The sequence below is a fragment of the Amphiprion ocellaris genome, chromosome 8 (assembly GCF_022539595.1).
Source record: "Amphiprion ocellaris isolate individual 3 ecotype Okinawa chromosome 8, ASM2253959v1, whole genome shotgun sequence".
NCBI classification, from domain to species: Eukaryota; Metazoa; Chordata; class Actinopteri; family Pomacentridae; genus Amphiprion; species Amphiprion ocellaris.
This window is the reverse complement of record NC_072773.1, coordinates 21,587,481-21,601,201: the sequence shown is the minus strand read 5'-3', so window position 1 is coordinate 21,601,201 and position 13,721 is coordinate 21,587,481. Positions and strand designations below refer to the sequence as shown.

At 41.0% G+C, this 13,721-nt stretch overlaps 1 protein-coding gene across 2 annotated transcripts; it reads right to left on the bottom strand.

The window, feature by feature from the left end:
• Positions 1 to 2,409: 2,409 nt before the first annotated feature.
• emilin3a (elastin microfibril interfacer 3a) lies at positions 2,410 to 8,786 on the bottom strand. Of its 2 annotated transcripts, none has more exons than XM_035957373.2 (4): positions 8,198 to 8,786; positions 7,941 to 8,060; positions 7,312 to 7,823; positions 2,410 to 7,073 (listed from the first exon to the last, which is right to left on the bottom strand). In XM_035957373.2, exons 1-4 carry the CDS (start codon positions 8,347 to 8,349, stop codon positions 5,128 to 5,130), a joined length of 2,730 nt encoding a protein of 909 aa, XP_035813266.2. In that variant the 5' UTR covers positions 8,350 to 8,786; the 3' UTR covers positions 2,410 to 5,127. The 2 variants fall into 2 exon arrangements, with proteins under 2 accessions (XP_035813266.2, XP_023146286.3); XM_023290518.3 differs by having other exon boundaries at positions 2,412 to 7,073; positions 7,300 to 7,823; positions 8,198 to 8,778.
• Between the last annotated feature and the right edge of the window lie 4,935 nt (positions 8,787 to 13,721).

The following is a 13,721-nucleotide window of genomic DNA, read 5'->3' as shown; positions in this document are numbered from 1 at the left end:
TGCTTTGTACATGACTGAACAACAGTCATGTTGCATGATTAGTGTGAATCTACATTTAAAATATCTGCTATTTACATAAGTTCAATGAGTATGGCCAACCAGTATGTTGTAAACATCAGTGATTGTGGAATTTTGTTGCATCCCTTAAAAATCTATTGTGCTGCTGATGGTGAAATATCTTCAGAAGAGCATATTCATTTAAATGAAGTGTTGCTCTCTGATGCTACATGGAAGAGATTTATGCTGAGTGTAAAGTGATCTTAACACAGAGACAATGTAATGGGATCATAGATTATTTAATAGCTCTTCTCATTATCCTGCTAATAGTACATGATGTTTCTACTTGCTGAGCCAGTTAAATTTGTCCCAAAGCTCTAGATATTTTCAATAGCAGATATTGCTTCTTTTTTTTTGTAGGGTGATCGAGTTTAATGTGTTTCATTGGAGAAAAGAGCATAGTGCCACTTTTGAGGTAACTGAAATGATGTGGAAATTGGTTGCACTTTGCTTTTTATCAACCAAAAGAGACTATATCTAATATTTTCAGGTAACAGTGAATCATATAAATATGGCAAGGTTCTATGCTCACTGAAGTAAATCATCATTCTTTTAATATTAACATTTTCAGCTGACCCTTTACAAACTAGGACAGAAGAGGACCTGATCAAAATGTCAATTATGTGAAAGTCCTTGCTTTAATAATTTTGTTTTTAAACTTAAGGGGACTAAATTGAATTCAGCTGAGAAAAAGATTAGGACTGATGGCAATTACAAGAACTCCTAAAATGTGCCATGCCATGCGATTTGGCCCGGTACAGTTACAGATAGAGCGAATGACTATTTTTATTATCATCTAACCATTCATTACTACTTAATAAAATACTAAAGTATACGTGTTTTAGCTTGTCAGCATATTCATATGGTGTTTCCTATAGAATGGAGGATGCATCAGTCAGTGCCACGGCTGAGCATTTCCACCTTGAAACAGCAGTGTACCAATGACATTCGCAAATGCATTTATACAGACTGCAGGGTTTCCACCTGGGATCGACCGATAAAGATTTCCCAGGGCCGACACCGATGCCAATTATCGGTAATCGAGAAAGGCCAATATTCCATATTTGGAACCAATAAAAATAACTCTAATGTTTACTACTATGTAATAGCAGGAACCTGTTGTTCATAACTAGGCTTCTTTATTAATAAGGGTGACACTAACTGAATATGTAAAACAGAAATAGTAGGGAAAAAATTACGACATTCTCCTCTGTTTATGACATTGACTGAGATTAATCAGTTTGTCTTCTTCTGATTTCTTTCTATTTCACTGGTCTGTCACTTTCATTGTCCACCAAGGTCCTTATCTTAAAGCAATATTAATTATTGTTTTCCAGACAGGTAATTTGTGGCGGCCCTCTAACTTAGCTGCTAGCCGTTAACGTAGCCTTAGCCACTATGAAAGTGATTTCCTGGTTTGTGGCAGCAGCTTGCGTTTCTTGTGTGTGACTACAGACAGAGAGAGGTGGCTGCATCAGACCGCAAGTAGGATAGGAATCAATCAGGAAAATGCCAGATATCAGCCATGATAAGTGGCGAGGCTGATAATCGGTCCATCCCTAGTTTCCACTGAAGCTTGTAACACCTTAAGAGGAGTGAAAGATGTCTTGGTAACCTCCCTTACTAATCATTTTTTTGCATTGTCACACAGTTTTTGAGGACAACCTGCTTCATGGTAATTTATACATATGCCATATTCTTTCCATTTCCTAATGTTGGATTTCACTGCACTCTAAGGGATATTGGACTGCTGGGTTTGATATGTAACAAACCTAAGGAGCCAACTTTCGGGGTGGGGCTTTCCGTCTTAGTATTTTTCTTCAGAATCGATTCGAACATGTATTGCTTAACTACTCCAATATTACCTGTCAGTTTGTAGTATACAGTAGCTTTACAATGTTTGAGCAGAGTCGTGGGTGAGCCGGTGTGCTAGAGCTGCAGCAAGCAGCAGAGGGCCATGCAGACAGAGAGACTGTGACTAAAGGACACAATGGTACAGAGTAACATCTGAGCAATTTATATACAGAAGCTGTTATTTTCATGTGAAAACGTCTAAATATTTAACATTGATGCAAAGAAATGAGTTTTAAAAGACAACTCAATAATTAAATCTTTGACATGTTAAAACATCCATTACAGTAAAATGCACATCACAAGTTACCAGATCTCAATCTTTGGCCTTATTTTGGCTAAGGTGCCACACTTAGCTAGCAAGTGCAGCCTCCTTCAGCTATTACAATAAAGTGAATAAAATAATATTTAAACATGAAGGGAAATAAACTAATAGATCAAAGCTTAATGCAACTGTCATGCTGTCAAGTTTTGAGCTAGAGCCAGTAGCTAATTAGCATAGTTGAGCATTCATTGCATACCATTGTACAGTATGTTTTGATACCTCAACTGCTAAACAGTCTGTTTAAGCTGAAATGTAAGTAGTTTTGAGGGACAGGCATTGAAAGCCAAAACATTATCAGTAATAAAAGTACCATTCTAAGCAAGACATTAATGTGTGAGAACCTTCAGAATGAGTTTAAACGAAATTGACAACGAAAAGTTTACAGTATCTGCAGTAGACCTTTGTGCACTTAATGCTATTAACACCCATCCAATGCACTAATAAATTATTAAGTCCCTAGATCTATAGTTCGTATGAGGAAGACCTTTGTGTGCTTCCTGCTCATAAAATCTTCATGTTTATGGAAGGTCTTCACTCCATAGGAATGGATTGATTTCCATTATACTTTCCTCATTTGTCTTAATAAGGGCCCAGTCTGAGGACTGAGTTTACTCCAATAATCCATGTTGTATAAATCTTGCTTAGTTCAGTATTTTCTATGGTAATCATACACTGTTCATGTTAAATTTATGTTTTAAATGTTCATGGTGCTAAATTTCACTATATTTTTTGCTATAACTTTTCACACATAGCTTGTTCAGTATAGAGGACAAAAGCACCAGTAGAGCTTTACACGTTTCTGCTTCCTGGGAACTGTCAAATCCTGAGCTTATTGCAAAGAGGTCCTTGATTTAAGGTAACCCTCTCTCAGGCTTCCTCATGTCTTAGCCAACTGTAATCAACTCTGCCCGTTGTCTGGCCATCACTCTAATGAGGACAAAAGCTCTCCTTTCACCTTAAACTTCTACAGAGGGCGTTCTATAGGATGATTCACATTTTTCACCACTGCTTTCCTCTCAGATATCCTTTGTCCTCTGTTTATGTGCCAGCTTTGCCTTTTGTGATTTGGGTGCATGCTTTGGTCAGTGACAGTCTGCGAGTTGTGCAGGAACTGTAACTCAGAATTGGATCCATGAGTGAGCAGTGAAGAGTCAGAGGAGACAGATTCACCAGAGCCCTGACTGCCCTTTCTGTCCAAGTGTCTGGTTGGAAACAAACAAGATTAATGTGTTGTTGTCTGGGCTTGTGTGAGGTGTGAACTTAATGGAGGTACTGGAGGGATACAGAAAAGAAATAAGCAAACCCAAATAGTGACAGAAATGTGACAGATTCCCAAAATAATGTGGGACTCGTGATGAGAGAAAAGCATAATGTTTCTTGTATGGGTTTAAAGACAGTTATTTTCCCTTTTAGGACTTTGATGATTATCTTTTTACTTTACGCAATAGAACGGTAGTTGTGTTGAAATGTTGCTTCTGCCAGCAGTAGACTATCTCTCTTTTCCTCACACTTTCTGTATGTGTGTGTGTGGACCTGCATCATTACCTGGGTTTATATTTGTGTCTCAAGACTGCTCCATCATTCAGCCCCTCAACCAACATAAATTTACTATCTGTCTCTCCTGTCTGCCCTCCTTTCCTCTCTGGCATTTCCATAGTTATTATTCACCACATGTCTCAGCCTAAAACGTTTTCACACAGCAGTGGGCTCATCTCCCACATAGCTGTCATTTTAATGGTTGTTTGTCCGATAGGGGAACAGGAACTAACAGGGGACGGTTATTAGCAAGGTCACCTTTCGCCCTATTGTAATGTAAGTAAGTAAGTAAGTAAAGTTTATTTATATAGCACTTTTCGCGGAAATGAAATTCACAAAGTGTCCAATGTCCAATAAGAACTGTTCTCAGAAACCTGCACTGGTAGATTTGTAGTCTAGAGAGAGAGAGAATGAGATGTAGGCTGCTGCGCTGAATTGCTCCTTTGCTGTCTTTTTATTTCACCTTGGCATTAATGCAGATTTGTAATTTTCATTCTGGCAAGCAAGGGCTGTCCCAATGAACTTCATTTTTTTTTTATTGGAAGGTAGACTATCATTTACGCTCAGGATATTTTAGTCCTCCCTACTCCCCTGCAGTATTAATGCTTCTCTATTGCCCTCTTGTGGTTTCCATGCTTTCTGCATCAGTACTTTTCACCTCCACAGTAAAATATGATTAGTTTTTAAAATACAGGTTGGTGTTGTTAGATTCTGATTCAAACCAGAGAAGCTCTTACCGTATGTGTTTAACATCTCTTGTCTAAAGCATATGTTGACCAAGAAAACATTAACTCTTAAGAAACTTGTTTATTGAATTGTCAGTACTAAAAAACCTTAAAAATAAACTGCATAGCTTGAAATTCTAACATTTTATTCAGGGTTACAATGCCCAATAGCTGGAGCCATATAAAAACAAGACATCTTGCATTCTTCTAGTCTAGACAATAAAAAAATCAGTACAAAAGATTAAAAATGTAAACATTGTTAAACAACTGTTCATATAAGATTTTTTTAAAGCTTTAGAGAAACAGTACAGTATGACAGATGCAGTCACTTTGTCTCTCACTCAATCACTGGGGCTCTAACAAATAGTGATTGACAATAAACACTTCATCTTAGCACCTTAATGCACCTTTCAAGGTTCTGTTATGAGTGCAGTCAGAATTAGCTGCCTTTTTTTAATTTCATTTCATGTTGTAAGCTAACAGAAATAGTCCCTATTTCAGTGCAGGTTCAAAAGCTTTGCATTTTTACAGTTCAAATAAGAAGAAGGGGTTTTAGTGGAACCCTACTATACCTGCAGAATATTTACCCTCTTTTTGTTCATTTTTAGAAGATGATTGTCCATATGAAGTGAACTAATTAAAAGTGAAGGTGTCCCCTCGTCTCAGCCCTGGCGTCATCTCTAAACTCTGTTGTGTTGGCTCTACCTTAGAGGTGCAGTTTCTCAGTTCGCCTTTGAGCTCAGACAGCTGCTGAGCATGACTGGAGAGAGTCCCATTGACCTGCAGGAGAAGACCATTCGATTGTCTCTCCAGCTCCTCTCTGATTCTCTCCAGGTCCTCGGCCAAGTAATTCAGGCCCTTACACTGGTCCTCTACACTAGCAACACGCCCTCCAACCTCGGTTACCTCTTTCTGAACCACCATAGCAGTGCTCTGACACCCTCGGACCTCCTGGGCTAGCCGCCTCTTCATCTCCTGCAGCTCACCCTTAAGTCGGGTCAGTCTGCGCTCACCTGCCCCAAGCATGGAAGCCTGATGTCCAACCAGCTGGACCACACCCTTTATTTGCTGGGCCATGCGAGACTCTCTCTCATGCCAGGTGCTGTTGGCTTGACCCACCTGATGGACCACCATCCCCAGGGAGTCCTGAAGGCCTCTCAGGGTGTGGTTGACTGAACGAACATTGAACTTGAGGATTGTTAGCTCTCCCTGAATGGGAGAATCTTGCTCCGCTTGCTGCTGCTGGTCCCTGAGGGTCAGACGTTTTAGGATGTTCTGCAGTGTATTATTGAAGCTATTTAGACGGTCCCCTTGCAGGTCCAATGCCTCCTTCACATTTTGCTCCTCTGCCATTTTTTCACTCAGTGCAGCAGAGTCTCCCTGAATGACAGATTTTTCAGGTGAGGAACAGGAAGAAGTGCAAAGGCTCTCGAGATTGTTGAGCTGCTTTTGCACTCTGTCTACATCCACCTCGAGTCTCCCTCGGAGGGACTCCAGCTCTGTCTCCAGAGTGGGAACAGCATGACCTTCCAGCAGTGCGGGAGCTGTGGCATTGCCCAGCTCTTCAAAAGCTGTCATTAAACGGCCCTCCAGAGCCCTCAACTTACCCTCCATTCTGGCCTCCAAGCCCTGTCCTGTCGCAGTTCTGTCTAGGACACCACTCTTCCTTCCAGACTCATCACTTTTAATCTGACCAGTCAGGTTTAGCTTGGCCTCCACATATGCCAAACGGCCCTCCAGCATTCCCTCTATGTGGTCCTTATGACCACCCAGCTCCACTCTCAGGTGTCTCTGGGATTGGTTGAGACCGGCCAGTGATGTTTCCAACAGCTGCACCCTTTCATCCAGTCCAGTCATTCTACCACAGCAGCTTTCTGTAGCTTTTAAACCATGGACCTGTGCCTGCAGGTTTCTCAGCTCTGTTGTCGTCTTTGTGGTACTTTCCTGCAGGGCATCTTCCATCTGCTGCTGCCGTTCACCTTGTTCCCTCTGGCACTGACTGCTTACATCCCCAGCTTTCTCCACGCATCGGCTCTCTGTGCTTTCCACACGCTTCTCAAAACCACCAAGAATTTCAGTCCTGGCTGCACTTAGTTTGGCATCCATTAGCTTCTCCATAGCTTCGCCAAAATTGCCAGTGGAATCTGATACCCCTCCTGCTTTATTAGAAATCTTCTCCAGCGCTCCATCATGCCCCATCACTGTTGCTTTGAGCTCCTGCAGCTCTGCTGTCTTGGCTTGCAGCTCTGTCCTGAGGTCCTCTACCCTTTCATTCAGTTCTGTTACTCCCGGAAACACATGTCTGCCATCTAGACCTTCTGTGTCAGGGCCTCCACCGGGAATTTCTACAAACCCAACAGTGGATGGGCTAGACGCTACAGCTGGAGCAGGAACAGGACCAGGGGCAGCAGAGAGCAGAGCCGACAGCATCCTGTTCGCATCCTCTCTTAGCGAGGCTCTTAAACTATCCTCCAGTCCATTTACAGTTGCCCTCAGGGTCTCCAGACCCTGGTTTAGATGCCGCACATCCTCCTCCATTCGAAATATTCGCTCCTCTGTCTCACTGTCAACAGCCTGGCCTAAAGCGGGAAAGAAAAGTTGTTAAAAATGTGTCAAACTTAGTAAACGCAAATCAAAGAACTAATATCACTTTGATGTGACTGAAGTTCGAATTTAGCTCAGAAGAATTAGATCAGTTTTTTACAGTCCATTTTTTTATATTACTTCGTGAGGAGAGAGTGTGAGTCTGCAAAATTTTGTCACTTATTAAACCCAGGTATTAGAGAGTATGGAATTAGGACACACCTATGTTCTCACCCTCGAGCTGTTCACCGCCAGAGGGAGGAGGAGGAATTTCCTCTGGTATGATGTCCTCCGGTCCTTGACTATGCTCGTGTTCATGTTCTTGGTTGTTCTCTGTGTCATGTGGCCCCTGGTGTTCTGGCATTTGCTCTGGTTCAGATGGATAAGGCTCAAAGGAGGTGTCTGGGAAAGAGGACGGAGGCCCAAAATGACGCATTGGATAAGAGTTGAAGCTGCTGATGGGAGGTCCTTTAGGTTGACTCCATGGATTGGCTTTCACTGCAGTGTTCATAGGTGGGCCTTTGAACATTGGACCCTTGAACATGGGACCTTTATACTGTGGGCCCTTGAATTGTGGGCCTTTCATTGGTGGGCCCTTGAATGGTGGCATCATTTTCATATGGTAGTGGTAAACTGGATGACCCTCCATACAGCCATAACCAGAATACCCAGGACAACAACGCCACTCCAGCTCTGTGACAGTTTTATGTGCCACCTTGTAGATTGGCTTGTAAAACAGGCGATACCTTTAGGGAACATCCAGTTATTAATCAGAAACATACACATGACTACGTTTTGTTTGTTTGCTTTTTTTATCTTGAAGTGATTTGCATCAAAATTTTATTTAAGAGTTATTTACTCACAAGAGAGTTGGACATTTTTGCCTCCAGGAGCATTTGTTGTACTCAGCTTTTACATAAGGAGCTGCCCCATCCTGCACAGTGAAGGACACTGTCTTTTCAATGACGTAGGCGCAGTGGTTCCTTTCAGAGTGGGGAGGAAAAATGACAGCAGAGAAATAGGACAAGTTAACATGACTTCTTATTGGCTGTAAAAATACAGAATATGATAACTCAAGTTAAAAAAATAAATTGAGATGACAGAAAGAGACAGAGCTTACTTGTGTCTGCTGGTGGGTTTTCCTTGGTCATGGTATTGACTGAGCCCAGTTTTATACTGGTGAAACTGGAATGGCTTGTAGAACTTGGTTTCGACCGCTGAGAAAAACAGAGCCATGAACACAAAATGACTCACAGCAGTTGCAGAATGCATCCTTGAATATCCGCCTGTTCTGTCAAAAGTGTAGTGAAAAAAAAGTCTTCAAGCTGAGGTGATGGTGATATCACAGAAGAATAAGGTATTCCTCCATCAAGGGTAAATAACACCCTAAAAACTCCACTCCATTCGTTTGCGAGGTTTCTTAATTCCAAAGTCAAAACAAAATATCACAGAACACAAAGTAAATTAAAAAAAAGACTGCAAAAAAAAAAAAACAGTTCAGTCTCCACAAAACAACCTTTTTTGGCTGTGCTGTAAAGCAGAATGCCACCCTGTGAATGTTGATCCTGATGCTGGCTGTGGGTGTGGTGGACTCTGTGCAAGTGACAACAGTCTACTGTGAGTTTGGGGGACTGCAGGCGCCACTAATAGGGTCCCACTGGTACCATCTGCATATCTCCTCCCACTCAGCCTCCTCAATGTAACACCAGAGTGACACTGGAGGAGAGGAGGGAGCCCTCATCGTCACAGTCAGGATTATTCCTGTTATGTTCTGTAATATTCAGCTCTAAAGAAAACCCAGTTTTTATGATACATCTAGTCTGAGGGCTGCCTCTACCAATCAGGGCCGAGGCTGAAGCCCCGTGAGCTATTTTCCCTCTGTGACATCACGGTAAACCAGAGGGGAAACAGTGCATCACCTCCACGGAGTATAACACACCGCCTTGTGCTGTAATAGGGAGTCCAGGATGGAGTTTTTTATTTGCTCTTTGGTGTATGAAGAAATTAAATCTTGTGTTGCGTGTGAACTTTAAATGTAAAGGCAGGTTTTCCACAGAAGAACTTTTTACGTCACAGTTGAATCCCATATAGCTGCTTCATCTTCAGACTGTTACTGCTGACTCACTATCACACTGTCACATATTACAGGAAAACCTGAACAGAACAGAGCTGTTGTTGTTAATTGTGCTTTATTTGCTGATAAACCAAAATGCCTGCCATGAAAAAAGGTCTAAAAGTACATTGACCCTTGTCTCACCATATCTGGCCAATATTGTGAACAGTTGTAGATGAGAAAGCTTGTAGCTTTTAATGATGGCTCTATATACTATCCACATCATCGTCTGTAACACTGTTCAGCTCCCACTGTCACTAAGTTGTCCTTGTATTACCTCAATTTCATCATCCCCAGCATAACACACAGCAAAGGATATGTCACTCTTAATTAATGTCATACATTATATATATATATATAATAACCTAACTATTATTTTTGAAAACATTATTTGGATTATTAGTTTAGTTGATATAAGAAAATATATTTCTTTTACTAAGGAAAGAAAAAAAACAAGTACCCATTACAGTTTTTCTGTACCCCAGATACAGCGATGGAACTTTATTTAGGTCTTTTCCTTAGTTATATTATATTTCCTTAATGTACGAAAAGTACTCTATGCAGAATGGACCATGTCAGAATAATATTCATTATTGGTTAATAACTAGTAATAATAGTGGATCCATATATAAAGCATCTTCATTTAGACGGGATTAGCTAAATCTACAACATAATAAAAGCTGTTTGATATATGTACAGTAAAAAGTACTATGTTTGCCTCCAGAATGTAGAGGAGCGAAGTTACAAAATGGAAATGCTAAAGTAAATTTACAAAATTTCAATGCACCGCTGTCAAGGTTGATTTCAGATTCAGTCCAAACCTAAATTATATTAAATTTATAATATCAAACACAGCACAGCATAAAACAAGATAGAAACTCCTCACATTTGAATTTTCCATTGTGGTATTAATATTGTATGAAGGCTGCATGGGAGATCATATACACATTATTCATGCCAGAATGGCTGCACTGTTATAATATTATTGAGGCTGTGTGAACACTTGGCAGCTTCTGAAGTGAAGTCTGTGAAACACCTTGGGCTCTTTAACTTCACACATGCACCTTGGCACAGTCTTCAACCCATCCTAACGGCAAACCTCCAGGGACCAACAAAAACAAATACCCTGTGTTAAAGGCTGTGACAGTACACACCCATGCCTGAGTGCCTTGCCCTACAAGCCCACACATTCATTCACAACACGAGTCTTTGTGCGGTTTAGTAAGTTCACTGCCCCGAGTATAGCAACACGCCTGGCAGCATTGTACCAGTTGGGACACTTCACTCATATTAGCCAGTTAGATGGAGCCACATGCCAATTTTAGCAGCATGTAGTCATCATTATCAGTTTGCTGTAGCAATTTTCCAGCATTTTGTAGTGTGGAATATGGAGCTTTTGGAGGGCAAAATAAAAATCAATAGTTTTCCTTTAGACCTTGAGAACTGTTCTCTTTTCTTTACAGTCTGTTCCTCTGTTTTATTACATTAGGGAATGCAGAGCAGCATTAGAATCAGTATGTAGGTTATTTCAAAGGAAAACATTCATCTTTCTTATTATTGTATGGCTCACAAAGATGTCCATGATAATGCAGACATTCTACAGGAAAGTGGGTGAAAGGTAGAGCAGACAATAAATCAGTTTCTGTTTAATGCATCAACAACAGTTGGAAGTTCTGCTTTTAAATGTTTCCTTGTGACTCTCGGTCGCGAAAGGTCAAACTATCCAATGCTTTAAAAAGTAAAGAATACAGAAAAGTCTAAAAAACATAGTTATTTGTGCCGCTGAAATTAGTTTTCTCTCCTCTATCCATCACCAGACAACCCTTGAACCTTATTTTTTGACCCTTCAGAGGGGCACCAACCTCTTCATGTGAACGACCGAACTAAATTACAGACGGGTGACAAATTAAAGGAAAAGCTTAACCTTTTGACCTCTGCATTGAAGGGAGCTGTTGGCTCTCTCATGCTGTGGGGCACATTCTGGTGTCAGGGTTTGGGTTTAGATGTCTCCTAGAGGGAAGAAGACACTGCAAATCAATACAAAGTTGTGTGTGATCACCTTCATCTAGAATGAAACATTTCTGTCCTGATGGAAGTGATCTATTACAGGATCCTTCCATTTATAGAGTGTGAGGGGTCACTGAATGGTTTGATGAAAATAGTGTGAATCATACACTACTGTTTGGGGTCACCTAGACAATTTCAAGTTTTCCATGAGAACTCACACTTTTATTCATGTGCTAGCATAATTGCACAAGAGTTTTCTAATCATCAACTAGTCTTCCAGCACCATTAGCTAACACAATGTAGCATTAGAACACATTAGTGATGGTTGCTGGAAATGGGCCTCTGTAACCCTATGGAGATATTCCATTAAAAATCAGCCGTTTCCAGCTAGAATAGTCAATTACCACATTAACAATGTCTAGACTGTATTTCTGATTAATTTAATGTTATCTTCATTGGAAAAAAAATGCTTCTCTTTCAAAAATAAAGACATTTTTAAGTGGCTCCAAACTTTTGAACAGTAGTGTATACTGTGGCTTTTGCAGTCACTGGTTCCCAACCCAACTGAGCACCTGTGGGAGATCTTGAACTGAAGTGATAAACGCTGTCAATCACCATCATCAAAACACCAAATGAGCGAATATCATTCGGAAGAATTGTGTTAATTTCTCCAGTAGAGTTCAGAGACTTATAGAATAAAGTGCAAGCAATATTGAAGCTGTTCAACAATTCTACAATTTCATTTAGCAGACGCTTTTATCCAAAGCGTCTGCTAAACATCTGAGAGTGGATACAACACAAGCAAGGATCTAGTCAGGAGAAAACAACCTGGATAAGAGCCATAGAACAAATTCAAGTGTGGTAACAGGACCTTGGTGCCTACAGGCACATAAGATGACTAATGTTGTTTTTTGCTTTAATTTGCCACCCATCTGTTCCAAATAGGATGGCTGTTACTCAGACAGTAGAGTGGGCTGTCCATTAAGGTTGGTAGTTTGATCTCTATCCCCTCTGCAGTGCTGAATTGTCCTTGTACCGGAAGCTGAAGCACAAGTTGCTCCTGATGGTTGGCAAGCACTTTGCATTATAATGCACTGTGAGTGGAGTAAGGCCATATAAATGGAGAAAATTTACCATAACTGTATATACATTAGATGAAACTTGATATATCACAATGAACAATCTAATAATATGTTGGCTGTGGAATGAGAACTTTGGTTTTGGTACTTCGGTCTTGGCTCACATGCACTGATGTAGTTTTACTGGGGTGAAGGATCTGAGCAATTCTTCCCCCACTCAGTGTATGTATGTGGGTACCACCACTGCTGCCTGACATTCTTAAAAAGTGTTTTGCTGTGACCATTGCAACACGACCTCATTTTAAACAAGAGTAACACTGTGTCCATTATTCTGCTGGGATCTTTTGATTGACCAGTTATAGAAGCAGGCCTGTTTCCTGCATCCTGTTTGTACCAGGTCCTGCCTCTTCTACCTGGAAACACCCAGATCAGTGCAGAAACACTAAAGTGTGTGTGTGTGTGTGTGTGTGTGTGTGTGTGTGTGCCTTAGCTCCATATTCTCTGTGAACTCTTTAGCACTCCTGATTTGTCAACAAGCTCTCATTGTATCATATGAAACATGTTGCAGAGCACACAGTGTCCAGGCTCATACTAGAGCTCTGGTGCTCTGAAACAAGTGCAGCTTTATTCTGCAGGCCGGTGGCGGCTCCACCCGGTGTTTTCCTTCAATGCCGTCACACAGTTACAACTGTTTTAGCTTCCACTCACCTGCACGTCAGAGTGCTTATGTCAGACTTAAGCTGTACGTGTGCTTCTCAACATCGTCACATTATAACAGGGTGAGGCCCAGTCTGCCTGCCTGCCTGTGAGAGGGTGAACACCGTATGTGAGTCCGTGCAACATCTGGGAGCTGCGTTTTTGTTTATCCCTTCTCTGTTCCTTTTGTGTCTATTTAATTTTAACACAAGTGGTCCAAATTCTGAGCTGGCCTGTAAATCTCTTTATGTGTGTCTTTAGCTTCCGACACAGCTGGTGCATTACTGAACTGTGTAGCTTTGGAAGCACTTTCCCAACAGCACTGACTCATAAAATATTTGCAAATTATTTTGTTATTGAGTTGGAGCATGGTTCAAAGAGAGTGGATGCTTGTTTTTATTTTTAGTTTTTGCACTGAAGGCAAACTAGCCAATAGTATGAGCTTTAGAAAACCCAAATCCTGCAAACTTGCACAATTTGAAGATGCTACATGTTAGTAAGTCAGTGGATCCAACCGGATGGGCAGAAAATGAACAATACATTTGAAAATAGTCCAGCTTTCATTCATCAGGGCCTCTGTTGGAGAGTGTATATTGGAATGGAAGTTTAGAAACTGCTTTAAGTTGTGGCTCATTTACAGCATTGTTTGTTTTCGAGTGGCCTATATCCGCTCTTGTATGTTCACAGCCATGTAAAAGAACAAACAAGCTTCACAAACCTGAAGCTTGTTTCCTGTACCAGTGCACCTT

Bases quoted from the DNA above. Each gene is read 5' to 3' on its own strand.
- emilin3a (XM_023290518.3), bottom strand. From the start codon at position 8,349: ATGCATTCTGCAACTGCTGTGAGTCATTTTGTGTTCATGGCTCTGTTT. The intron at 8,061-8,197 runs GTAAGCTCTGTC...CCACTCTGAAAG, and splicing joins AAACCCACCAGCAGACACAA to GAACCACTGCGCCTACGTCA. The intron at 7,074-7,299 runs GTGTGTCCTAAT...TTCCCGCTTTAG, and splicing joins GCTCGAGGGTGAGAACATAG to GCCAGGCTGTTGACAGTGAG.